This window comes from Chamaea fasciata, unplaced genomic scaffold, assembly GCF_029207755.1.
Source record: "Chamaea fasciata isolate MVZ Bird 193981 ecotype frontalis unplaced genomic scaffold, bChaFas1.0.hap1 SCAF_57, whole genome shotgun sequence".
Lineage (NCBI taxonomy): Eukaryota > Metazoa > Chordata > Aves > Passeriformes > Sylviidae > Chamaea > Chamaea fasciata.
Genome location: NW_027094142.1, coordinates 181,054 through 208,605, shown reverse-complemented (window position 1 = coordinate 208,605; position 27,552 = coordinate 181,054). Strand labels below are relative to the sequence as shown.

The window sequence follows — 27,552 nt, the reverse complement described above, 5'->3', positions numbered from 1 at the left end:
GCTCACCGATCCTTTCTCTGCCTGACCTTCCCCCTTACCAGTCACAGCCTCGGTGGAGACATGGTTAATCTTCTTCCTGCCCCATAATCCATAGAGGTGGAAGCGGTACCGGTGGGATGGGGACAGCCCCGGCACTGTCACCGAGCGGGACCCGCCATCGATGGGCAGGGCCTGGGGCTGGCCCAGGGCATCCCGGTACTGCAGCATGAAGGAATCAAAGGAGCCCTCAGGGACGCTCCACTGCAGCTGCACAGAGTTGGGGGTGACACTGGGGACCTTCAGCTCCTCCAGCACCGCTCGCACTGGGAGTGCCTCAGATGAAGGGGACTCGGGTTTGGGCTTCTCCTGTTGGGGCTCCTCTGAGGGCAACGGTTCTTCGCTGGCTGTATTGGAGAGGAGATGGCAATGGGCATAGGCAGTCATGTGTCCCTCCTAATGTCCATCCCACCGCCAAGCAAGTCATCCATCCATCCCTCCATCCATCCATCCATCCATCCATCCATCCATCCATCCCCCCATCCTTTTACCTTTTGGAACATTCTGGCACTCATCATAAACCCTTCCGCTAAACAACACGCCATACCATGCACATTTTCGTTCAGCTTCTTTAATCTCACCCTCCACTGGACCATCCAACCACACAACCACTCATCTGATATGGCAAACTACCAGATGAAATTGTCCCTAAAATTCATCATCTGTCATCCATCTATCCGTCCATTCTTCCCATCTCACATCCAACACAACCGCCTAGAGAGTTGCACATCCATCTCTCTGTCTCTTTCTCATCAGAACTCTCCATGCTTTCAACCCTCCCACTGCCATTTCCCATGGATAATCTTCCATTCATCCATCATTGAATCCATCCTTGATGGATACAGTGTGAGGGAAGCATTGAAGGATAGATGTATACATGATAATTGATGGAGGATGGTGATGGTGATACATGGGAGATAAAGATGATGGATGATGATGGATAATGGACATTCGCTGCTGATGGTGGATGATGGATGATGGATGGTGCTGGTCAATAGGTTGGTGGAAGGGTTGATGGTTGATCAGATGGTGCTGAGTCAATGACTGCTCGCTGGTAGGTATGTGATGGACATGGCATCCCTTGATGCCTCCATTTCTTGATCCTTCCATCCCTTTGACCTTCTGCCTCACCTGTGACAGTGTCAACGGAGACACGGTCAATCCTTTTGCCTCCACGCAGCCCATAGAGGTGGAAGCGGTACTTGTGGGATGGGGACAGGCCTGGAACAGTCACCGAACGAGACCCGCCATCGATGGGCAGGGCCTGGGGCTGCCCCTGGGCATCCCGGTACTGCAGCATGAAGGAGTCAAAGGAGCCCTTGGGGACAGTCCACTGTAGCCCCACGGAGCTGGGGGTGATGCTGGAGACCCTCAGCTCGTCCAGCACCGCCGTTGCTGGAGTGGCCTCAGATGTGGGGGCCTCAGTTTGGGGTTTCTCATGCTGTGGTTCCTCTGTTGTCAGGGGCAGTTCCTCCGTCGCTTCTGCTGCTGTCATGGAGAGGGGATGGTGATGGTTGTGTCCATCCAAACATCCATCTATCACCCACCAACCAGCCAACCAACAAACCAACCAACACATCTAGCCATTGATCCATCCATTCATTGAAACTTCCATATTCTAGACCATTCACTCTGGCACCCGTCATCCGTCTGTCCATCCATCCATCCATCCATCCATCCATCCATCCATCCACCCATCCAGTCATGTTTCTTTTTACACACTTTTTCACTCAACTCCTTCTTTAATATCACCCTCCATTTGATCACCCAACCATTCAACCACTTGACCACTGATGTGATCTGATCTCTCAAAAAACCATCAATCTTCCCTTACAAAACATCAGGCATCATCCACCTTCATCCATCCATCATCCATCCGGTTTTGTTCAGTGAGTCTTTGAATCTAATCCTCTGTCCACACTCCCATTCCCATGCACCTCCCAAACCCAGGGCACAAACCAGCCCATGGCTCAGCTGGAATTTCACTGTCCAGCCATCCATCCATCCATCCACCCAAGACACTAAGTCACCTGGGAGACTCCATCCATTTTTGATTATCTACCCATCTCTTTCCCCAACGATCCAATGATCGATACATTGATCTCTTCCTTTAATCCTGCATCTATCCATACAATATCCAGCCCGCCAATGATCCTGAACTATCCATCCAGACATCCATCCAGTCACCCAGTCTTCCATCCCTTGATCCTTCCATCTCCCCATGTATACATTTTCTTCATCCATACATCCACTGAGCCTTCCTCCCTGTGACCTTCCCCCTTACCTGTCACAGCCTCAGTGGAGACATGGTTAATCTTCTTCCTGCCCCATAATCCATAGAGGTGGAAGCGGTACCGATGGGATGGGGACAGCCCTGGCACTGTCACCGAGCGGGACCCGCCATCGATGGGCAGGGCCTGGGGCTGGCCCTGGGCATCCCGGTACTGCAGCATGAAGGAATCAAAGGAGCCCTCAGGGACGCTCCACTGCAGCTGCACAGAGTTGAGTGTGACACTGGAGACCTTCAGCTCCTCCAGCACCGCTCGCATTGGGTGTGCCTCAGATGAAGGGGACTCGGGTTTGGGCTTCTCCTGTTGGGGCTCCTCTGAGGGCAACGGTTCTTCGCTGGCTGCATTGGAGAGGAGACGGTAATGGGCATAGGCATCCATGTGTCCCTCCTAATGTCCATCCCACCAAACACTAACTACTTCATCCATCCTTTTACCTTTTGGACCATACATTCTGGCACCCATCATATACCCTTCTGTCGCCCTGATTTTTTAGCCTTCTGATGACTGTTTACATATTTCTAGTGGAGTCTCTCGCCAATGTAACATAAACAAGTAGATTGCTTTCATACCAGTCTGTGATGGACTGGTGAACTGACCACTAGGGTCAGAAAGGTGTTCCTCTCATCTACCAATCCTTGACCAGACTCCAAATCCTATTTAAATCACAAATGATAATAAACTTCCTCTTTCTCTGCACATCTCTGAACCTGAGTGAGTGTGTTTCTTTCGTGTCCCTACCAGCGACATCCATCCACTCCACAACAGGTCATACCATGCATATTTTCCTTCAATTTCTTTGGTCTCACCATCCATTGGATTGTCCAACCCCACAACCACTAATCTGATATGCAACCCACCAGATGAAACTCCCCCAAAATTTATCATCCATCCATCCATCCATCCATCCATCCATCCATCCATCCATCCATCCATCTATCCATCCTTCAGTCCATCCAGCCAGCCAGCCAGCCAGCCAGGCATCCATCCATCCTTTCTTCCCCTCACACACCCAACATCCAACACAACCACCTACACAGTTCCACATCCATCTTTCTGTCTCCTTCTTACCGCATCTCTCCCTGCCTTCAACCCTCCTACCCCCATTTCCCTCACAAAATCTTCCATTCATCCATCATTGAATCCATCCTTAATGGATAGAGAATGCGGGAAACATTGAAGAATAGATGGATGCATGATAATTGATGGAGGATGGTGATGGATGATGGTGATGGTGATACATGGGAGATGAAGATTGTGGATGATGATGGATAATGGACATTCGCTGCTGCTGATGGTGGATGATGGATGATGGACAGTGCTGGTCAATAGGTGGGTGGAAGGGTTGATGGTTGATCAGATGGTGCTGAGTCAATGGCTGCTTGCTGGTAAGTATGTGATGGACATGGCATCCCTTGATGCCTCCATTTCTTGATCCTTCCATCCCTTTGACCTTCTGCCTCACCTGTGACAGTGTCAACGGAGACACGGTCAATCCTTTTGCCTCCCTGCAGCCCATAGAGGTGAAAGCGGTACTTGTGGGATGGGGACAGGCCTGGCACCGTCACCGAGCGAGACCCGCCATTGATGGGCAGTGCCTGGGGCTGGCCCTGGGCATCCCGGTACTGCAGCATGAAGGAGTCAAAGGAGCCCTTGGGGACAGTCCACTGCAGCTGCACAGAGCTGGGGGTGATGCTGGAGACCCTCAGCTCGTCCAGCACCGCCGTTGCTGGAGTGGCCTCAGATGTGGGGGCCTCAGTTTGGGGTTTCTCATGCTCTGGTTCCTCTGTGGTCAGGGGAAGTCCATCCGGCGCTTCTGCTGCTGTCATGGAGAGGGGATAGTGATGAGTGTGTCCATCCAAACATCCATATACCACTCACCAACCAATCAACCAATCAACCGACCAACCAACCCATCCATCAATGCATCCATCCATCCATGCATCCATCCATCCATGCATCCATCCAGTCACATTTCTTTCCACACACTTTTTCTTTTCACTCCTTCTATTATCTCACTCTCTATTTGATCATCCAACCACCCAACCACCCAAACACTGATCTGACGTGATCTGATCTCTCAAAAAACCATCAATCTTCCCTTACAAAACATCAGGCATTATGCATTTCCATCCATCCCATTTCCTTCAGTGAGTCCTTGAATCCAATCCTCCATCCACACTCCCACTCCCATGCACCTCCCAGACCCAGGGCTCAAACCAGACACTGGCTCAGCTGGAAATTCACTGTCCATCCATCCATCCATCCATCTATCCATCCATCCAATCACTCATTCCTCCGCTTCTCCATTCCTCCACCACTCCATCCCTTCCTCCCATCACCCATTCCTTCATCCCTTGATCCCTCAACCTCTCCATATATTCATCTTCTTTACCATATGCCCACTGACCCTTCCTCCCCGTGACCACCCGCCTTACCAGTCACAGCCTCGGTGGAGACATGGTTAATCTTCTTCCTGCCCCACAATCCATAGAGGTGGAAGCGGTATCGACGGGATGGGGACAGCCCTGGCACTGTCACCGAGCGGGACCCGCCATCGATGGGCAGGGCCTGGGGCTGGCCCTGGGCATCCCGGTACTGCAGCATGAAGGAATCAAAGGAGCCCTCAGGGATGCTCCACTGCAGCTGCACAGAGTTGGGTGTGACACTGGAGACCTTCAGCTCCTCCAGCACCGCTCGCATCAGGTGTGCCTCAGATGAAGGGGACTCGGGTTTGGGCTTCTCCTGTTGGGGCTCCTCTGAGGGCAACGGTTCTTCGCTGGCTGCATTGGAGAGGAGATGGCAATGGGCATCCCACTGCCCACTAACTAATCCATCCATTCATCCATCCCCCGATCCTTTTACCTTTTGCACCATTCATTTTGGTACCCACCATATACCCTTCCACCCAACAACAGGTTATACCATGCACATTTTCCTTCAGCTGCTTTAATCTCACCTTCCATTAGATTGTCCAACCACACAACCACTCATCTGATATGGCGAACTACCAGCAAAGAGACCCAAAACTCACCATCTGTCATCCATCCATCCATGCATCCATCCATCCGTCAGATTCTGTCCCAGGATGTGATATGCCTCACATCCGTCTCCAATGATTGAGGACTGAGACCCCAGACTCTGAAAGGAGCCCCTGGCCTGGCTGAGGTGGAATGTTTGCCAAGCCTCGGAGGACTGGCATGCAGCCCCATGAGAAGAGAACGCACAAACAATGGCACAAGGGACCAAGCCCAGGCCACCTGTCCGAACTGGTCTGTCTGTGAGGGAGGTATGGTTTGCAGCCTGTTCCTGAGCATTCAACCTTTAACCAGGTGGTTCCTGCTTTGGCTCTGTACCCCTCGCTTCGGTTACCTATAAAAACCCTGGAGACCCCCCGCTCGCTTTTGTGATCACCCCACTGGAGAAGATCGTGTCTATAGCCATCTTCACGCCTCGAGGACTCACCCCTCCACGTTGATAGCTATAATCCCCTTCCCCTCTTCCTCTCTCTTTCTCACTATTACTTATTTCTCCCCACTATCGCATTTGTTGGCACTAAAAAAAGGTGCATTTTTGATTGAGTAAATTGAATTGTCCCCCACTGTGTCTTTTGTGCCTTGAGATCCTTAAAACAAACCATCAGGTTCCTCGCATATACTTGTGGACCCTGACATCATCCATTCTTTCTTCCCCTCACACACCCAACATCCAACACAACCACCTAGACGGTTCCACATCCATCCCTCTGTCCCCTTGTTACCACATCTCTCCATGCCTTCAACCCTCCTACCCCCATTTCCCGCACAACGTCTTCCACTCATCCCTCATTGAATCCCTCCCTGATGGGTAGAGGATGAGGGAAACATTCAATGAGAGATGGATGCTTGATAATTGAGAGATGATGGTGATGGTGACACATGGTAGATGAAGATGATGGATAATGTTGGATAATGGATGGTTGCGGCTGCTGATGGTGGATGATGGACTGTGCTAGTCAGTAAGATGGTGGAAGGGTTGATGGTTGATCAGATGGTACTGAGTCAATGGCTGCTCGCTGGTAAGTAGGTGATGGACATGGTATCCCTTGATGCCTCCATTTCTTGATCCTTCCATCCCTTTGACCTTCTGCCTCACCTGTGACAGTGTCAACGGAGACACGGTCAATCCTTTTGCCTCCCTGCAGCCCATAGAGGTGGAAGCGGTACTTGTGGGATGGGGACAGGCCTGGAACAGTCACCGAGCGAGACCCGCCATCGATGGGCAGTGCCTGGGGCTGGCCCTGGGCATCCCGGTACTGCAGCATGAAGGAGTCAAAGGAGCCCTTGGGGACAGTCCACTGAAGCCCCACGGAGCTGGGGGTGATGCTGGAGACCCTCAGCTCGTCCAGCACCGCCGTTGCTGGAGTGGCCTCAGATGTGGGGGCCTCAGTTTGGGGTTTCTCATGCTCTGGTTCCTCTGTGGTCAGGGGCAGTTCCTCCTTCACTTCTGCTGCTGTCATGGAGAGGGGATGGTGATGAGTGTGTCCATCCATACATCCATCTATCACCAACCAACCAGCCAACGAACCAACCAACCCATCCATCCATCCATCCATCCATTGAGTCACGTTTCTTTCCACACACTTTTTCTTTTCACTCCTACTATAATCTCATCCGCCTTTGATCATCCAGTTACCCAACCACTCGACCACTGATGTGATCTGGTCAATTCTGTCAACCATCAATCTTCCTTTAAAAAACATCAGGCACTATCCATCTTAATCCATCTTCATCCATCCTGTTTCCTTCAGTGAGTCCTGGAATCCAATCCTCTATCCACACTCCAATTCCCATGCAACTCCCAAACCCAGGGCACAAACCTCAGCTGGCTGCCTGGAAATTCACTTGCTCAGCTGGAAATTCACTGTCCATCCATCCATCCATGCAATCACCCATTCCATTGCTTCTCCATTCCTCCACCACTACATCCCTTCCTCCCATCACCCTTTCATTCATCCCTTGATCCCTCCATCTCCCCATGTATACATTTTCTTCATCCAAATGCTCACCGACCCTTCCTCTCCCTGACCACCTGCCTTACCAGTCACAGCCTCGGTGGAGACATGGTTAATCTTCTTCCTGCCCCATAATCCATAGAGGTGGAAGCGGTACCGGCGGGATGGGGATAGCCCCGGCACCGTCACCGAGCGGGACCCGCCATCGATGGGCAGGGCCTGGGGCTGGCCCTGGGCATCCCGGTACTGCAGCATGAAGGAATCAAAGGAGCCCTCAGGGACGCTCCACTGCAGCTGCACAGAGTTGGGTGTGACACTGGAGACCTTCAGCTCCTCCAGCACCGCTCGCATCGGGAGTGCCTCAGATGAAGGGGACTCGGGTTTGGGCTTCTCCTGTTGGGGCTCCTCTGAGGGCAACGGTTCTTCGCTGGCTGCATTGGAGAGGAGACAGTAATGGGCATAGGCATCCATGTGTCCCTCCTAATGTCCATCCCACCGCACAGCAAGTCATCCCCCCATCCTTTTAGCTTTTGGACCATTCTGGCACCCATCATATACCCTTCCATTCAACAACAGGTCATACCATGCACATTTTCCTTCAATTTCTTTGATCTCACTCTCCACTGGATTGTCCAGCCACACAAGAACTCATCTGATATGGCAATCTACCAGCAAAGAGCCCCAAAACTCATCATCTGTCCTCCATCCCTCTGTCCATCCATCCATCCATCCATCCATCCATCTATCTTTTCTTCCCCTCACACACCCAACATCCAACACAACCACCTACACAGTTCCACATCCATCCCTCTGTCTCCTTGTTACCACATCTCTCCATGCCTTCAACCCTCCTACTCCCAATTCCCTCACAAAATCTTCCACTCATCCATCACGGAATGCCTCCCTGATGGGTAGAGGATGAGGGAAACATTGAAGAATAGATGGATGCATGATAATTGATGGAGGATGGTGATGGTGATACGTGCTAGATGAAGATGATGGATGATGATGGATAATTGATGGTTTCTGCTGCTGATGGTGGATGATGGATGATGTACGGAGCTGGTCAATAGGTTGGTGGAAGGGTTGATGGTTGATCAGATGGTGCTGAGTCAATGGCTGCTCGCTGGTAGGTATGTGATGGACATGGCATCCCTTGATGCCTCCATTTCTTGATCCTTCCATCCCTTTGACCTTCTGCCTCACCTGTGACAGTGTCAACGGAGACACGGTCAATCCTTTTGCCTCCACGCAGCCCATAGAGATGGAAGCGGTACTTGTGGGATGGGGACAGGCCCGGAACTGTCACCGAGCGAGACCCGCCATCGATGGGCAGGGCCTGGGGCTGGCCCTGGGCATCCCGGTACTGCAGCATGAAGGAGTCAAAGGAGCCCTTGGGGACAGTCCACTGCAGCTGCACAGAGCTGGGGGTGATGCTGGAGACCCTCAGCTCGTCCAGCACCGCCGTTGCTGGAGTGGCCTCAGATGTGGGGGCCTCAGTTTGGGGTTTCTCATGCTGTGGTTCCTCTGTGGTCAGGGGCAGTTCCTCCGGCGCTTCTGCTGCTGTCATGGAGAGGGGATAGTGATGAGTGTGTCCATCCAAACATCCATATACCACTCACCAACCAATCAACCAACCAACCGACCAACCATCCATCCATCCATCCGTCCATCCAGTCATGTTTCTTTCCACACACTTTTTCTTTTCACTCCTTCTATTATCTCACTCTCTATTTCATCATCCAACCACCCAAGCACCCAAACACTGATCTGACGTGATCTGATCTCTCAAAAAACCATCCATCTTCCCTTACAAAATATCAGGCATTATGCATTTCCATCCATCCCATTTCCTTCAGTGAGTCCTTGAATCCAATCCTCTATCCACACTCCCACTCCCATGCAACTCCCAAACCCAGAGCACAAAGCAGACACTGGCTCAGTTGGAATTTCACTGTCCATCCATCCATCCATCCATCCATCCATCCATGTAATCACCCATTCCTTCGCTTCTCCACTCCTCCACCACTTCATCCATTTCTCCAATCACCCTTTCATTCATCCCTTGATCCCTCAACCTCTCCATATATCCATTTTCTTAATTCAAATGCCCACCGACCCTTCCTCTCCCTGACCACCTGCCTTACCAGTCACAGCCTCGGTGGAGACATGGTTAATCTTCTTCCTGCCCCATAATCCATAGAGGTGGAAGCGGTACCGGCGGGATGGGGACAGTCCCGGCACCGTCACCGAGCGGGACCCGCCATCGATGGGCAGGGCCTGGGGCTGGCCCTGGGCATCCCGGTACTGCAGCATGAAGGAATCAAAGGAGCCCTCAAGGACGCTCCACTGCAGCTGCACAGAGTTGGGTGTGACACTGGAGACCTTCAGCTCCTCCAGCACTGCTCGCATCGGGTGTGCCTCAGATGAAGGGGACTCGGGTTTGGGCTTCTCCTGTTGGGGCTCCTCTGAGGGCAACGGTTCTTCGCTGGCTGCATTGGAGAGGAGATGGCAATGGGCATAGGCAGTCATGTGTCCCTCCTAATGTCTATCCCACCGCACAGCAAGTCATCCATCCATCCCTCCATTCATCTATCCCCCCATCCTTTTAGCTTTTGGACCATTCTGGCACCCATCATATACCCTTCCATTCAACAACAGGTCATACCATGCACATTTTTCTTCAATTTCTTTGGTCTCACTCTCCACTGGATTGTCCAGCCACACAACCACTCATCTGATATGGTAATCTACCAACAAAGAGACCCAAAACTCACCATCTGTCATCCATCCATCCATCCATTCGTCCATCCATCCATCCATCCATCCATCCATCCATCCATCCATCCATCCTTTCCTCGCCTCACACACCCAACATCCAACACAACCACCTACACAGTTCCACATCCATCTCTCTGTCTCCGTTTTACCACATCTCTCCCTGCCTTCAACCCTTCTACCCCCATTTCCCGCACAAAATCTTCCATGCGTGCATCATTGAATCCATCTTTGATGAATAAAGGATGAGGGAAACATTTAATGAGAGATGGATGCGTGATAATTGATGGATGATGGTGATACATGGTAGATGAAGATGATGGATGATGATGGATAATGGACATTTGCTGCTGATGGTGGATGATGGATGATGGACAGTGCTGGTCAATAGGTTGGTGGAAGGGTTGATGGTTGATCAGATGGTGCTGAGTCAATGACTGCTCGCTGGTAAGTATGTGACGGACATGGCATCCCTTGATGCCTCCATTTCTTGATCCTTCCATCCCTTTGACCTTCTGCCTCACCTGTGACAGTGTCAACGGAGACACGGTCAATCCTTTTGCCTCCACGCAGCCCATAGAGGTGGAAGCGGTACTTGTGGGATGGGGACAGGCCTGGAACAGTCACCGAGCGAGACCCGCCATCGATGGGCAGGGCCTGGGGCTGGCCCTGGGCATCCCGGTACTGCAGCATGAAGGAGTCAAAGGAGCCCTTGGGGACAGTCCACTGCAGCTGCACAGAGCTGGGGGTGATGCTGGAGACCCTCAGCTCGTCCAGCACCGCCGTTGCTGGAGTGGCCTCAGATGTGGGGGCCTCAGTTTGGGGTTTCTCATGCTGTGGTTCCTCTGTTGTCAGGGTCAGTTCCTCTGGCGCTTCTGCTGCTGTCATGGAGAGGGGATGGTGATGTTTGTATCCATCCAAACATCCATCCACCACCTACCATCTAACACATCCACTCACACTTCCACACTCCCCGTAACCTTCCTGCTCCCCTCTGATATCCTTGTTGGAGTAATGGTCCATCCTTTTCCTAGTCTGCAACTCATAGAGTTGGAAGCGGTACTGGCAGGACAGGGACAGCCCCAGTATTGTCACTGGTTGGAACCTGTCACAAATGGGCAGAGCTGGGGGCTGGCCGTGGGTATCCTGGAACTGCAGCATAAAGGAATCAAATGAGCCCTCAGGTACACTTCAGTGTAGCTGCACAGAGCTGGGTGTGATCCTACATACTCTCAGCTCCTCCAGCACTGCCCACAGCAGTCATCCCTCAGATAGAGGGGACTTAGTTTCGGACTTTTCCTGTTGGGGTTCCTCTGTGGGTAGGGACAGCTTCTCTGGCTCTACTTCAGCTGTGATGGAGAGGGGATGGAGAGGGCTGTGGAAATGTCTGTGTCCCTCCAAATGTCCATCCCACTAGTCACCAGTCCGTCCATCCATCCATCCATCCATCCATCCATCCATCCATCCATCCATCCACCTTTTCACCCATCCTTTCATCTCCTGGACCATTCATTCCACCACTCATTACATACCCATCCATCTAACCACAGGTCATGCTATGCATCTTTTCCTTCAACTTGTCCTTTAATCTCACACTGCATTGGGTTATCCAACTACCCATCCACTGATTTGACATGTCAAAGCTACAAAATTCCCCCAACAACAATCATTAATCATCTGTCATCCATCCATCCATCCATCCATCCATCCATCCATCCATCCATCCATCCCTCCATTACCACCCCCACCAAATTGCAAATCTGTCTCTGGTTCGTTCTTCCTATATCCCTCCAGGCCTCTGTCCCTCCCAACCTCATTTCCCACGGGCAATCATACATTCATCCATCCATCATTGATGGATGAAGGATGATGGATGTGTGGATTGAAGAATGAATAGATGGAAGATGATTGATGAATGATGATGATTATGATGATGGTGATACACGGTAGATGAAAATTATGGATGATGATGGATAATAGATGATGATGATGATGTTGATGATGATAGTGGATGGCAAATGTTGGTCACCAGGTCAGTGGAAGGGTCAATGGTCAATGGTTGATTGGGTGGTGTCCAAGTCAGCGAGTGCTCACTGACAGATGTGGATGGAATGGGGGTGAGGTCTCTTCATCCATCCATCCATCCATCCATCCATCTATCCATCCATCCATCCATCCCTCTGACCTTCCATCTCACCTGTGATCATGTCGATAGAGACACGGTCAGTCTTCTTCCTGCCCCGCAACCCATAGAGGTGGAAGCGATACCGACGAGACGGGGACAGCCCCGGTACTGTCACTGAGCGGGACCCGCCATCAATGGCCAGAGCTTGGGGCTGGCCCTGGGCATCCCGGTACTGCAGCATGAAGGAGTCAAAGGAGCCCTCAGGAACACTCCACTGTAGCCCCACGGAGCTGGGGGTGACACTGGAGACTCTCAGATCCCCCAGCACTGCCTGCACAGGGCGGGCATCAGATGGGGGGGTCTCATTTTGCGGTTTCTCATGTTTTTGCTCCTCTGAGGGCAGGGACGACTCCTCTGGCTCTTCTGTGCCTGCAATGGATGATGGCATGGGAATCCCTGTGTCCATCGAATCATCTGTCCACCACCCATCAATCAATGCATACATCTTTCTATTTTACACTTTTATTGGCAGGACTATTCATTCCAGCACCCATCATCTACCCATCCATTTAACTACAGGCCATACCATGCACATTTTCCTTCCAACTCCTTTAATCTCACCCTGCATTGGGTCATCCAACCACCCACCCACTGATCTAACATGTCAAACCACTGATAAACTACCCCAACAGCTATGATCCATTATCCATCTTCATCCATTCATCTATCTCCATCCATCCATCCATTCATCCATCCGTCCTGTTTGCCTCCAGTCAGTCCTTGAATACAGTCCTATTTGAATCTGATTTGAATGCAATCTGACACCCCTATTCCCCTACACTCACCCCCTCACTCGCTCAGAGCAAAATCCAGCCATGGACTCAGCCACATGTGCACCTCTTCAGCCACATGTCCATTCGGCATTCATCCATCCAATCCACCAAGGAGGCCCCTCTCCATCGACGTATCATCCATCACCATCCATGCATTCCCCACCATCCCCCTGTCCCTCAGTCTACCCAACCAACTAACTCACCAGGGAGCCACCACTCATTTTCAATCATCTACCCATTCCTCATCTCTTCTTCTGTCCATCCATTGATCCCTCCATCAATGCATCCATCTCTCACCTTAACCGTGCATCTATCCATATATTCATGCAACCCTCCAATCGTCATCCATCCATCCATCCATCCATCCATCCATCCATCCATCCCATCCTTCATCTTTCCACTCCTGCACCTCTCTATCCCTTCCTTCACCCACCCATTCCCCCATCCTTTAATCCCTCCCTCTCTCCCTCCCTCTATGCACCCTCACCTCCCTGACCTTCTCCCTCACCTGTCACAGCCTCGGTGGAGACATGGTCTATCTTCCTCCTACCTTGCAGCCCATAGAGGTGGAAGTGATACCGATGGGATGGGGACAGGCCTGGCACTGTCACCGAGCGGGACCCGCCATCGATGGGCAGGGCCTGGGGCTGGCCCTGGGCATCCCGGTACTGCAGCATGAAGGAGTCAAAGGAATCCTCAGGGACACTCCACTGCAGCTGCATGGAGCTGGGGGTGATGCTGGTGACACTGAGGTCACCCAGGACTGGCTGGGATGGATGCAGCTCCTCTGTCTCGGCTTTGACTGCAATGGAGTGAGAACAGTGTGGGCAGAGGCATTTGTCTGTCCAGTCACATGGCCATCCATGTCTCCAGCCCTCCCTCCATCTATCCCTCCCTTATCCCTCCACCTCTTCATCCATCCCCTCCTCCATTCACGTCTCCATTCATCAGTCTCTCCATCCCTCTATCCATGTGACATCCATCCATCCATCCATCCATCCATCCATCCATCCATCCATCCATCCATCCATCCCTCCTCTCTCCATCCCAGATATCACAGAATCTTCTGAATTGGATGGGACCCACAAGGGTCATCAAATCCAATACCTGAGCTCATCCCATCCATCACTGCCCACATCAGTACCTGTTTTCCCCATGTCCCTCCATGGCTTCATCAGGTCCATCCCATCCATGTCCTCCCATTCCAGCACCAGCTCCTGGTTTCCACCCTCCCCTGCCCCCAGAGAGCATGTTACAGGACATCCCTGACACCCCGTCCCTCATTGTCCTCCCCAGGATGTCCCTCCCCCTGTCCCTGGTTATCCTCCTCCTTCTCAGGATGTCCCTTCCACCCACCCTCCCCATCCTCCCTGCTCCCCTTTCCCCATCCCCTCCATCCCACCCTCCCTGGAATGTCCCTTCCCTGTCCCACTCCCCATTCCCACCATCTCTGCCCACTCCCCCTGTTCTGCTCTCCAGGATGTCTCTCCCCTTGTAGCTCCCATCCCTGAGGCATCCTTTTCTCCCACCCCTCTCCCCAATGTCCCCATCCCCTCCTGGTTCCGTCTCTGCCGTGACATCCACCTGTGGGTTCCTGTCCTCTCCCAAAGGCTGGGTACCGGCGCAGGATGTAGGCCAGGATGGCACGGGCCACCCCTGGAACTGTCTGGTTGCCACGGAGTGGGAAGTTGGTGGCCCGCAGGTGGCTCTCGAGACGTTCAAGCAGGGATCCACTGTATGTGGACAGCCGGGCCACCAGGTCTTGCAGGGAGGGGATGCCTGGGGACAGTGGGGGCCATGGGGACACTGGGGACCACGGGGGTGGAGGGGACCCTGGAAACACTGGGGACTCTGGGGACCCTGGCAAATCTGGGAACTCTGGGGGCAAAGGGGACTCTGGGGACACTGGTGACACTGAGAAATCTGGTGACACTGATGACCCTGGGAATTCTGGCGATGCTGGTGACTCTGGAGATTCTGGTGACACTGATGACCTTGGAGGTGCTGGGGATCCCAGGGACCCTCGAGCTACTGGGGCTGCTGGAACCTTGGGGGATGCTGGCGACCCCAAAGACCCAGGTGACCCCAAGGACAAGTCTGGTGATATGGGTGACACCAGTGACCCTGGGGATCCTGGGGACTCTGGGGGTCCTTGGGCTGATGGTGCCACTGCTGGGGACCCCAGGGAGCCCTGAGGTGATGCTGGGGACCCCTCATAGTGGGGCACAGGCGGGATGAGCGCTGTGGAGCAAAGGGGATCCATGTCACCAATCCGTCACAGAGAGTTCCTGGGGGACACCTCTGTCCCAGCCCTGTCCCAATCCCTGGGCCATCCCCACCAAGTCCCCTTGTCCATGTTACCCCTGTATCCATGCCCATGCTACCTCCATCCCTGTTCCCCTGGTATCCCTGTTCCCATCCTTGTCCCCACTCCCTTGGCCATGCCATCGCTGTCCCCAACCCCATCCTTCTGCTATCCCATCTCTGTTCAATGCCACACTGTTCCCACGCTGTCGCCATCCCTGTGCCATTCCCACCCCTGTGCAATTCCTGAGCACATATCTGGGCTGTCCCCTTAACTGTGACACTACGCTATCACTGTCTCCATGCCTCTTATTCCTGTCCCTGTGCCCATGCCAACCCCATCCTTGTCCCTGTGCTATCCCTGTCCCCACAGTGAGCCCTTGTCATCACTGTCCCCATCCCTGTGCCATTCCCATTCCCATCTGTATACCACCCTGTCCCTGTCCCCATCCCACCCACTGTCCCCACTGCTGTCCTTCCTCTGTCCCTACTGTGTCCCTAACTCCATCTCTATGCCCCTTGCCTTGTCCCCAGGTGTCCCCACCTGTGCACAGGTGCAGGACCCCAGGTCCTCTCCATCCTCATCCCTATGCCCTTCCCACCCTCACCCTTGTCCCTGTTGCCCCAGCCCTTTCCCTGTTCCCACAGTGTTTCCAGGCATCCCTGTGGTGTCCCCAAGTGTCCCCACCTGTGCGCAGACGCAGGACCCCAGGTGCCCCCAGATGCGGCCCCCGCCGGGCTTGGACCAGCAGCTCGAAGGGGCGGCCTGGGGACAGCCCCGTCACTGAGAAGGCGACAGCAGAGCTGGGAAGTTCGTGTGTTGTCATGGCCACAGGGTCATCCTGGGGACGGAGACATTGTGAGGGGGTGGGAGGGGACACCAGGGAGAGACACTGGGGACGCATTGAGGACACACTGGGGATCCCTTAGGAACATGTTAGGAATTTCAGGGACACATCGGAGACGTGTTGGGGACTTATTCAGGACACAGTGTGGCGACTGATTGGGGATGTGTTGGGGGATACATTGGGGACACCATGGGAACACACTGGGAACATGGTGGAGGCACAATGGAGAACACTGGGGATACACTGGACACAGGTTGAGGACACTATGGGACATACTGGGGTCATGTTGGGGACATGCACTGGGCTCATGTTTGGGAGACATTGCAGGGGCTTATGGGAGACATATTTAGTGCACGTAAGGGATACCACTGAGGACACCATGGGGACACATCGGGATGATTTGGAGACATATTTGGGTCATCCCATTGTGTCCATACTGGTGACACTGGGGTTTTGCCCCTTCCATGTCCCTGTTCCCCTCCATGTCCCCTCCTGTCCCTGTCCCATCCCCATGCCCCCACCCTCATGTCTTCTGTGTCCCCACTCACCAGGGGGACAAGTGTCACCCGGTAGCCATCAGGAGGAACGAGGGGCTGGGGCCAGGTGATGCGCAGGGACGTTGGGGTGCGGGAGGCCAACCGTGGTGTTACCCAGGGCACCTCTGAGAGGACAGTGCAGGGACACCATGGGGACACCAGGGGACACACATTAGATGGGGATGCCCTGGGGTGGAGACACCCTGGGGACACCACAGGGACACCCTAGGGGATGGGGGCACCCTGGGAACACCCTAGGACATGCTGGGGACACCAAGGGATGGGGACACTCAGGGATGGGGCACTGGGAGGCACCGAGGAGCACTGGGAGTGGCACATAGGGACGGACGCTTGGGGACACACTGAGGTGGCATGAGAACACCCCATGGATGGGGAGAGAAGTGGGGGTGTACTGGGAGCACTGGGCTGAGGAGCACTGGAGGAACTCTGAAGGGCACTGGGGAACAGTTGGGTATGCGCTGGTGTCACAGCAGGGCCTCCCAGGATGAGACGGGAGCAGGGGGGGCATTGGGAGCACTGAGGTGGTGTCACCGGGAAGTCGCTGGAGAAACACTGCGGGGCACTGGGAGCACTGGGGAGCCACCGATGCCGCAGCAGCTTCCCCTCCCATCCAGGGGGTACTCGCGGGGGTACCTCAGTGGGAGCACCGAGGGGCACTGAGATGGGGAAGCCGGGAGGTCACGGAGGGGTACTGGGAGCACTGGGGGGCATCGGGACGCACCGATGTCGCAGCGGGAGCCGCCCCATCCCGGCGCGCAGGCCGGCGTGGCGCAGTCGGGGCCGCTGAATCCCGGGAAGCAGCGGCAGCGCCCGCGCTCGCACCGGCCCTGGTCACTGCAGCCGCGGGGACACGCGGGGGGCGGCGCCGGGGGCGGGGCCTCGGCCGAGGGGGCGGGGCAGGCGCAGCCGCCGCCGGCAGGGGGCGCACAGAGCTGCACCGACCGGCCTGAGGGACACGGGACACAGGCGTGACCCCCACCGACCCCCAGTGACCCACCAATGGCCCCCCAGTGCCCCCCCACTGACCTCCCCAATGACCCCCCAATGACCCCCCAATGACCCCGATGACTGCCAGCGACTCACACTTGCCTCCCAGTGACCCCCTAGTGACCTCCCACTGACCCCCACTGATCCCAGCAGTGACCCCCCACTGACCCCCCAGTGATCTCCCAGTGACCCCCCCCAATGACCCCCCAGTGACCTCCCACTGACCCCCACTGATCCCAGCAGTGACCCCCCACTGACCCCCCAGTGATCTCCCAGTGACCCCCCCCAATGACCCCCCAGTGACCTCCCACTGACCCCCACTGATCCCAGTAGTGACCCCCCAGTGATCTCCCAGTGACCCCCCCAATGACCCCCCAGTGACACCAATGACTGCCAATGACTCTCACTGGCCCCCCAGTGACCCCCTAGTGACCTCCCACTGACCCCCGCTGATCCCAGCAGTGATTCCCCACTGACCCCCCAGTGATCTCCCAGTGACCCCCCCAATGACCCCCCAGTGACACCAATGACTGCCAATGACTCGCACTGGCCCCCCAGTGATCCCCCCTGGTGACCTCCCACTGACCCCCACTGATCCCAGCAGTGATTCCCCACTGACCCCCAACTGGACACCCACTGACATCCCCAGTGACCACAAGGACCATCATGACGCCAATGTCCCCACAAATAACCACCTCAGTGACACCCCAATGACCCCCCAATGACTCCCCAGTGATCCCCCAATGACCCTCTATGTCCCCCCTGTCCTTCACTCTGCCCTGCCCTGTGTCCCCTCCATGTCCCTAATCTCTGTTACCTGTCCCAGCCCAGGGTTCTGCCATGTTCCCTCACTGTCCCTACGAGCCCCACGTTCCCTCATGTTCCCCCATGTCCCCCTGCCCTCCCTGTGTCCCCCTGTGGCAGCCTGGGGCTCCCCCGTGTTCCCCCTCCTTGTCCTCTGTTACCTGTCCCGGCCTGGGGTCCCCCTGTGTCCCCACAGTGTCCCCTCAGCGCCTGCACGTGCCCCTCGAGTTCCCGCAGCCGCCTCAGCACATCCGCCAGCGCTGCACCACACGTCTCAGAGGGGGACTCGGGGGGAGACGTGGCAGGGGACAGTGAAGGGGACACTGCCTCCCCCCGCAGCGCCAGTGCCAGCAGAAGAAGCCGCAGTTCCAGGGTCACCGGCATCGTCCTGGGGGAAAACAGGGTGACTTGGGGATACCCAGAGGCAGCCACAGGGGAACACGGACATGGTGGAGAGACACAGGGACAACAGTGGGGAGACACCCATGGGGGGACACGGGCACACGTGAGGAGGGGACACAGGGACACCTACAGGGACGGCTAGGGCACACAGGCACATGAAGATGCAGGGACATCTATGGGGACATTCATGGGGACACACAGGCACCAATAAAGGACACAGGGACAGCTGTGGGGATGTCCGAGGGAAACAACCCACAGGAAGGATGTGGAGACACCCTGGGGTCACGCATGAAGCACAGGGAACACTCATGGCGGGATGCAGGGAGAGAGGGACATCTTGGGGACACCCACGGTGACACAGAGGGGGAAGGCAGACACCCATAGGGGACACCCAGAGGACACCACTGGGGACATCCCCAGGGATACGTGCGTACCAGTAGGGGACACAGGAACATCTCTGGTGACACCTGAATGACACCGGGACACACATGAGGGGGGCACAGGGAGACCCATGGCGACACAGGGACAGTCGTGGGGACATGAGGGACACGTGGGGGACATTCATGGAGACACAAAGACACCCCAAACCACAGCACCTCCCAGTAACCTCCAGTGACTCTTCAGTCACCACCAGTGACCCCCTCAGGAACTCCCCGTGATTCCCAGTCCTCCTCAGCCCCCGCAATACCCACAGCTCCCCCAGAGCTGCTAGTGCCCCCTGTTCGCCCCCGTGAGCCCCGATTCCTCCAGTCTTCCACAGTGCCCCCTAATTCCCCCCAGTGCCTTCCCAGCCCCCCCCCCATTCCCCCAGTGACCCCCTGGTACCCCCCAGTCCCTCCCGTTGCCACAGTGCCTCCAGCTCTCCCCTGTCTCTCCCAGTCCCCCTCAGTTCTCCCAATGCTTCCCAGTCCCTCCCAGTGCCCCCAATTCCCCCCAGTTTCCCCCAGTTCTTAGTGCCCCCCAGTCCTGCTGTGTTCTCCCAAGCCCCGCCCAGTCACCTCCCAGTGACCCCAGTTCCCCCAGTCCCTCCTGTGCCCCCCAGCGACCCTCCAGTCCCCCCCAGTACCTCCGGCCGGTCCCGCTGCGCTCTCGCTCTGGGTCGGGCGGGGTAGCCCATCGGGGGCGTGGCCGGGGGCGTGGCCTGGGCCACGCCCTCCCCGCACCCCCTGGGGAGCCGCCCCCGCCCGTGTTTGGGGTGTCGCCATGGAAACCAAACAACCGAGCGGGAAGGGCTCCCAGTGACACCAGTAACGTGCCTCAGAGTGACCCCCCCAGCTCACAAGAATGCCAGTGTAGCCCATGCCAGTGCTCCCAGTGACACCAGTAACACAGCACAGCACATCCCGGCGCTCCCAGCAGCGTAGGACCTGTCCTACACCTCATCCCAGACCTGCCAGGAACGTCAGTAACACGGGACACCTCATCCCAGTGCTCGCAACAGCAGAAGTAACCCCAGTGCCACCTTCCCTCCAGCTCCCAGTGCTCCCAGTAACACCAGTAATACGGCATAGCATGACCCATGGCTCCCAGTACCATTAGTATGGCCCATCCCAGTGACACCAGTAACAGGAGAAAGCCCATTCCAGTGCTCCCAGGAACCACAGTATAGCCTGCCCCAGTGCTCCCAGTGACACCAGTAATGTGGCACAGTGCACTCCAGTCCTCCTGGTAACACCAGTATGGCCCATTCCAGCAACACCAGTAGCCCCCAAAACCCCAGAAAGCTTAACTCGCGACTCCTCACAACACACCCTGATGCTCCCAGTGACACGGCACAGTAGCACGGCACAGTCCACCCCAGTCCTCCCAGTTACACCAGTACAGTCTGTCCAAACGTTCTCAGTAACACCAGTAATGTGGCACAGCCCGACCCAGGGCTCCCAGTAACACCAGTATGGTTCATCCCAGTGCTCCCAGTGCCCCGGCACAACCTCTCCCAGTGCTCCCAGTCCGGGCGTGGCCGTGACTCATGGCCCCGGCAGCAACAACAACAGCGGGGGGGGGGGGTGTGTGGGGGTGTGGGCTCCTGGGACCCCCAAAAGGTCGGGAGCGGGGGCAGACGTGGGCGGGAGCAGAGGGGGGGGAGCACCCCGTGTCCACCCGATGTCTTCCCCTGGTCCTCCCCCTTTTCCCCCCTCCGTGTCCCCCCCCGCCCCCGCCAAGGAATTTTCTCCATCAACACGATGAGCTCATGGGGGGGGGGGGGAAGGGCGGCGGGGCCCCGCCGGGGGGGTCCCGGCCGCAGCCCCACTTTCTACGCGTTTATTGTTTGATTTATTGATGTGTAGATTTGGAGATTTATTGATTGATTTCACACTCGGTCACTGTAACAGCCCTGGCCCCGAAGTCACCCTCTCCCCCACGGTGTTCCCATCCTTGCTCCCCATGTCTCCACTGCCCCTCCCCGTCCAGCGTCCTCATCCCTCTTCTCACAGGCTCCGTCCCGTGTCCCCCTCCCAGCCCTAGTCGTCCCCCTCCCCATCCCCAGTGTCCCCCGCTGTCCCCCACGGGAGGGTCCTTAGTTCCCCGGGGGTCCCTAGCTCCCGCAGCCGGCCCCTCTCCAGCAGGGCCACCCTCGGCGCCCGTTGGGCCAGGGCCACCCGTCCTGTCACCAGCAGCACTGCCGGCCCCTCCCCGTCGCGACACAGCAGCTCCTGCTCCACCTGCAGGCACACAGCAGGGTCAGGGCACATGCGGACACGGGGGGGGACACGGCGGAGATGGGGGACATGGGCGTGTCAGGGGACCCCAGGGGGGAGAGCATCGTGAGGGACCTGGGGAGTGGGGACATGTGGACCCAGAGGACATCGGGACCAAGGGGACTCTGGGATTGGGGTCATGTGGGACAAGGACCCAGGTAATATGAGGACGTGGGGACCCAGGGTAGGTGGGGACACTGGGACCAAGGGGATGCAGGGGCAAGGACCCAGGGGATTTGGTGACCCAGGGGACCCCAGGGCAGAGGGGACCCCAGGAGACATGCGGGGCAACAACCAAGGGGACACAGGGAGTGGGAACAGAGGAGATACAGGGCATTTGGGGAGTGGGGACCCAGGGGACACAGGGCACATGGGGGACACAAGGATTGGGGACCCAAAGGACGTGGGGACTGGGAACCCAGAGAACAGGGGGACAAGAGGGGCAGGGATCCAGGGAATTTGGTGACCTGGGAGACCCCAGGGGACATGGGCGCCAGCAACCAAGAGGACATAGGAAGTGAGGACCCCAAGGGACATGGGGATCCGGGGGACCCAGGGGATGGGGCCACGGGACACAGGGGCAGGGCTGTGACCTACCTGGTGCCGGGTCATGGGATCAAGTGAACGTGTGGGCTCATCCAGCACCAGCACTTGGGGGGCCCTGAGCAGGGCCCGGGCCAGTGCCACCCCTTGTGCCTGCCCCCCTGAAAGCTGCATCCCTCGCGGGCCCACCTCTGGGGACAGAGGGGACACCATGGGAACACCACAAGGACATTGTGGGGAAACCATGGGGATATCATGTGGGCACACCGGGGAGCCTCACTCACTGTGCACCTGCCTCTCCAAGGACAGTGAGGTGACAGGGAGGAGGCAGAGAGGGATACTGAGGGGACACCATGGGGAATTGGGAGCAAGCAGAGAGCGGACAGCGAGGGTACAACAATGGGACATGGCGGTGACAGCATAGGGACACTGAGGGGACACCATGGAGACACATTTGAGACACCAAGGGGAGACACTGGGGACATGTTAGGAAGCCACACTCCCTGCACCCCCAGCTCTGGGGTGCACTGGGAAAAGAGAGATGCGACAGCGAGGGGACAGTGGGGAAGCAGAGAGGACATGGAGGGGACAGCATGGGGACAGCGTGGGGATACCATGGGGACTGTCAGGGAACAGTGAGGGGACAGAAGGAACATGGTGGGGCAGGCAGTCGGGAAATTACAGACACCTTTGGGATGGTGAAGCAACATCATGGGAACAGTAGGGGACACTATGGGAACATCACGGGGTCATGACGGGGACACATCGGGGAAACTGGGGAGACCAAGGGGACACCTTGGACACATTATTGGGATGCTTTTAGGACATCTTTGGAATACACTGGGGACACTACAGGGGAATCATGGGAACACGCGCGTACCTGTGTTGTAGCCGTGCGGCAGCTGTTGGGCCCAGGTGTGCACCCCCACCCGCCGCGCCGCTGCCACCACCTGTGTCTCCTCCTTATGTCCCCAGCCCAGCGAGATGTTAGCGCTGAGGGAGCGGGACAAGATGGATGGGCACTGCGGCACACCAGCCACCTGTGGGGACAGGGGACATGGGGGAACATGGGATCACACAGGGATCTGGCAGGGACAAGAGGGGGACATATGGAGACATGGCGTGGTGGCAGGGTCATGGTGAGGCTGGTTGGTGACATAGGGATGGCTGTGAAGAACTGTTGGGAACACAGGAGTGACCTGGAGGTGCCAGTGTGGATGTGTTGAGAACATAGGGTGACACGGTGGTCATGAATGTTGGCACACTGGGTGACCTGGGGGTAGCCACGGTAATCCACTGGCGACAAGAGGGGTAGAACTGGGGACCCAGGTGACAAGAGAGGTGGAACTGGGGACCCAGGGTGTGGCACTGATGCACCCACTGGTGACCTTGGGGAGGCAGCAGGGAACCATTTGGGGCACAGGAGTGACCTGGGGGTAGCACTGGGGACCTGTTGAGGACCAGGTGCAGACCCAGAGGTGGCTGTGGGGACCTGTTGGGGGACAACGGCCTGCCCATGGAAACACATTGGAGAGATTTGGTGACAGGGGGACAAGCAGCAGGGGATGGATGGTGACCTAGGGGTGGCCGTGGCAGCTTGGGAGCGGCCCGTTTGTGTCACCTGTTGCCGCAGAGCAGGGTCCGAGCGAGGGGTCAGGGGAATGCCGTCCAGCAGCACCGCCCCACCCGCCAGGGGTCGCAGCCCCAGCGCCGCCGCCACCAGTGAGCTCTTCCCGCCGCCAGGGGGCGCCAGCACGGCCACGAGTTCCCCGGGGCGCAGTGACAGCGACACCCCCTGGTGGCAGGAACAGGGATCGCACCCGGCACCTCCTCATGTCCCGTGTGTCCCCAATATCCCCTTGTCCCCCCATGTCCCCAATACCCCCTTGTGCTCCTGTCCCATATCCCCCCATATCCCATGTTTCCCCGTGTCCTCCCCACATCCCCAATATCCCCTTGTCCCTCCATGTCCCCAGTATCCCCTTGTGCTCCTGTCCCACATTCCCCTATATCCCAAGTTTCCCCATGTCATCCCCACGTCTCCGATATCCCCTTGTCCTCCTGTGTCCCATGTTTCCACATGTTCCCCCATGTTCACAACACCCCCATGTCTCCCCATGCCCCTGTGTCACCCATCACCTTGAGGACTGGCTCAGACCGCCCAGGGTATGACATCCAGACATCCTTGAGGCACAGGCCTTGAGTCCTTGTGGTCTCATCACTCTGGGGGGTGACAGGTGACGGTGGCCCTGAGGGTGCCACCGTCCTGGCCTGCTCCAGCAGTTCCAGGAGTGTCTCAGAGGAGCCAACAGTCTTGCCCAGGATAGGGAGGTAAAGGAGCACAGCCTGGGGACATGAGCACATTGGGGACATGAGAACATGAGAAGAACACATGGAGGTATGAAGTAATATGAGGGGAGCTATGGCATGGCCTGGGGACGTGGGAGGACTTGGGGGACACAAGGGACATTGGGGTTACAGAAGACAGTGGGACATGGGGGGACACTGGGGGCATGGCAGAGCCTGGGGACACAGGGGAGCATGGGGGAGCATGAGGACAGGGAGAGGCACAGCCAGGTCGGGATGGGACCTGGGGGCATGGAAGGGACACAGCAGGGTTATGTTGAAAACTAAGGGGAAAAACATGGCTGGGACAGACTGGGGAACAGGCATGGGGACATGGATACGGACATGGGGAGCTGGTGGGCACGTGGCAGGTGCACACTGGGACGTAAGTGAGGGAACCTGGGGACATGGAGGGTACACAACAGGGAGGGGCTGGGGACACAGGAGACAGGGATGAGAACGTGGCCAGGAGAGCATGGGGACATCACTGTGAGGATGTGGAGACACAGGGACATGGTGGGGGGACATGGGACACAGAGAATGTGGTTGGGGACAGGTTGGGGGCAGCAGAGGACAGAGTGGACGTGTAGGGGACACACTCATCACCTCCACGGCCCTGGTGAAGTGCAGCTGGCACATGAGGATGCTGACCAGCTCCCCAGGGGTGACAGTTCCTGCAGCCACCAAGTATCCTCCCAAGAGGAGCAGCACCAGCTTCAGGCCCAGTGCAGGGAACTGGGGACACAGGGACACAGGGCGTCAGCGCGGCCTCATGTCACTGTGTGCCCCAGCCCCACGTCACCATGTTCCCATGTCCTCTAGCCCTCTGCCACTGTGTCCCTGTTCCCCAGCCCCTGTCACCACATCTCCCATCCCCGTGCCACCATCCCTGCATGCCCACACCCCGTCCCCATGTCTTCATCCCCCTGCCACCACATCCAATGCGACCTCCTGCTGCCACGTCCCCACGTCCCCTATTCCAATGCCACCACACTCCCATGTCGCCCAGCCCCCTGCCACCACGTGCCCTTGCTCCCAGCCCTGTGCCAACACATCTCCTACTCCCATGCCACTGTTCCTCACCCCCCTGTGCCCCCAGTATCCCCGTACCCCACTGGCCCAGAGCCCAGCCGCGTAGGCCAGCGCCTCCCTCTGCCTCAACTGGTATCCCTGGGCGAGGCACCGCTGGATGCGCTTGGTGACGCCGGCCTCGTGCCCAAAGGCCCGGACGGTCCCCATGGCCTGCAGTGACTCCAGGGCCACCGCAGTGGTGCTGGCATGCGCTTTCTGCACCTGCCGTGCCAGGTCCTGGGGACACAGGGGACAGGGGGTCACCATGGGGATGCAGAGGGGCCACCACAAGGATGGGGGAATTCTGGGCGGGTGGAGGGGGACAGGGGAATCACCATAGGGTCACCATGGGGTCACAGAGGGAACAGGAGAGTTACATCGGGGTCAGCACAGGGTCACCATGGGGTCGTGAGGGGACAGGGAAGTCACCTCGGGGTCACCGTGGGGATGGGAGGTGCAGGGACAGGGAGGAAACAGGGAACAGGAGGAGGTGACAGTGGGCATGGGGAAGTGACCACAGGCAGAGGGAGGGGACAGGAAGGACTTGGAGTGAACTCAAGGTGCAGGGAGGTGACAAGGGTCCCAGGGAGGTGACACTGGGGACAGGGAGGTGACAAGGCACACGGGGAGCTGACAAGGGCCCCCCACACCCCATGTTCCCTCAGTACCTGTTGGATGGACCCGACCTTGCGTGGCAGCAGCACGAAGAGGGGCAGTGCCAGGAGGGTGAGCAGTCCCAGCACCGGGGACAGCCAGGCCACCGTGGCCAGCAGTGACACAGCCCGCGTGACTGCCCACAGCCCCGGCACCACCACATCGGCCAGCGCCGAGTGAGCCGCCTCGGCGTCCCCCGTCACCCGCTCAGCCACCGCGCCTGGCGTGTCCCCCAGGCTGCTCCCAGGCCCGGGCACGTCCCCGCGGAGCACCGCGGCCACCGCACCGCGCTGGAGCCGGTCCCGCGCCCGTGTCAGCGCCACAGCTGCCATGCTGTCACAGGCCAGCTCGGTGACAGCACTGTGGGGACAGCGGGGTCAGGGGCGGCGCGGGGTCACTGGCACCTCGGGGCGTCCCCGTGGCTCCGGTGTCACCCACCTGCCGAGGCCCACCAGCACAAGGGGCCACACGGCTGCTGTCGCATCCTCCTGTGTCACCCGGTCGGTGACACGGCCCGTGAAGTACGGGGCAGCCACCTCACCTGTGGGGACACAGCATCAGGGTGAGGGGCCCCAAACGCCCCGAAACAGGGTGGTGACCCCTGAACTGGGGGCTGAGGCCCGAAAATTGGATCCTGACCACTCCCAAAACTGTCAGTTGAGTCCCAAAGCTGGATCCTGATTCCCCAAACCGAGCGCTCACTAAAATTGGGTCCTGACCCACAGATTGGTTTCTGACCTCTCTCAAATCAGATCCTGCCTCCCCCAAATTGGGTTCTGACCCTTCAAATTGGCCTTGCAACCTCCCATCGGGTCCTGCCCGCCGCCCCCCTCTCCCCCAGTTATGTCCAAATCCCCCAAATCAGATCCCAAAGCCCTTCAAAGGGGTCCCGCCCCCCGCCCCCCCCCGGTCGGGGTCCCCCCGTACCGAGGGCAGAAGCTGACATCAGCCCCCCGACCAGCATCCAGCGCCCGCGCTCGGGGCCCAGCAGGGCCAGGAGCCGGCGTGTGGGGGGAGACAGCATCGGGGGCACGGGGATCCCTGGGTCCCGGTCCTGCTCCCGCTTGGTCCCGGTTCTTCTCGCGGTTGGTTCCGGAGGTTCCCAGAGGGTCCGTGCCGAGTCCTGGTACTGCTCTCAGTGTGTCCTAGTCTGGACCTTCTGGGTGCCGGAGGGTCACGATGCCGCCCCGATCCGGCCCGGCCTCTTTCCCGTTGCAGCCGCGTTTTCCCGGAAAGCCTTAAAGGAGCGCGGGGGGGCGGGGCGCGGCCGGCGGGAATCCCCTG

General features: G+C 57.4%; 2 protein-coding genes across 9 annotated transcripts in view; both read right to left on the bottom strand.

The window, feature by feature from the left end:
• The window catches only part of LOC136304211 (tenascin-X-like), a 35,626-nt gene extending 15,562 nt beyond the window's left edge, over nucleotides 1–20,064 (bottom strand). For 4 of the 8 annotated variants that reach the window (XM_066207840.1, XM_066207841.1, XM_066207836.1 and 1 more), the window contains exons 1-18: nucleotides 18,715–19,163; nucleotides 17,484–17,708; nucleotides 16,754–16,866; nucleotides 16,046–16,199; nucleotides 14,638–15,294; nucleotides 14,198–14,287; nucleotides 13,562–13,855; nucleotides 12,293–12,649; nucleotides 10,620–10,976; nucleotides 9,465–9,809; nucleotides 8,524–8,880; nucleotides 7,404–7,748; nucleotides 6,459–6,815; nucleotides 4,763–5,107; nucleotides 3,790–4,146; nucleotides 2,321–2,665; nucleotides 1,168–1,524; nucleotides 39–383 (exon numbers count right to left, since the gene is read on the bottom strand). In XM_066207840.1, coding sequence (XP_066063937.1) covers nucleotides 39–383; nucleotides 1,168–1,524; nucleotides 2,321–2,665; nucleotides 3,790–4,146; nucleotides 4,763–5,107; nucleotides 6,459–6,815; nucleotides 7,404–7,748; nucleotides 8,524–8,880; nucleotides 9,465–9,809; nucleotides 10,620–10,976; nucleotides 12,293–12,649; nucleotides 13,562–13,855; nucleotides 14,198–14,287; nucleotides 14,638–15,294; nucleotides 16,046–16,199; nucleotides 16,754–16,866; nucleotides 17,484–17,708; nucleotides 18,715–18,937 — 5,623 coding nt within the window. In that variant the 5' untranslated portion in view covers nucleotides 18,938–19,163. Of the gene's footprint in view, nucleotides 1–38; nucleotides 384–1,167; nucleotides 1,525–2,320; nucleotides 2,666–3,789; nucleotides 4,147–4,762; nucleotides 5,108–6,458; nucleotides 6,816–7,403; nucleotides 7,749–8,523; nucleotides 8,881–9,464; nucleotides 9,810–10,619; nucleotides 10,977–12,280; nucleotides 12,650–13,561; nucleotides 13,856–14,197; nucleotides 14,288–14,637; nucleotides 15,295–16,045; nucleotides 16,200–16,753; nucleotides 16,867–17,483; nucleotides 17,709–18,714; nucleotides 19,164–20,021 lie in introns of those variants that run through there. The other 4 variants (XM_066207835.1, XM_066207839.1, XM_066207837.1 and 1 more) reach the window with 4 other exon arrangements.
• A 1,116-nt stretch (nucleotides 20,065–21,180) lies between these two features.
• Nucleotides 21,181–27,506, bottom strand: LOC136304206 (antigen peptide transporter 1-like). The gene is made up of 10 exons (XM_066207833.1): nucleotides 27,196–27,506; nucleotides 26,707–26,809; nucleotides 26,283–26,628; nucleotides 25,654–25,851; nucleotides 25,150–25,278; nucleotides 24,337–24,543; nucleotides 23,819–23,992; nucleotides 23,078–23,237; nucleotides 22,252–22,388; nucleotides 21,181–21,618 (listed from the first exon to the last, which is right to left on the bottom strand). Exons 1-10 carry the CDS (start codon nucleotides 27,290–27,292, stop codon nucleotides 21,418–21,420), a joined length of 1,752 nt encoding a protein of 583 aa, XP_066063930.1. The 5' UTR covers nucleotides 27,293–27,506; the 3' UTR covers nucleotides 21,181–21,417.
• Nucleotides 27,507–27,552: the final 46 nt, after the last annotated feature.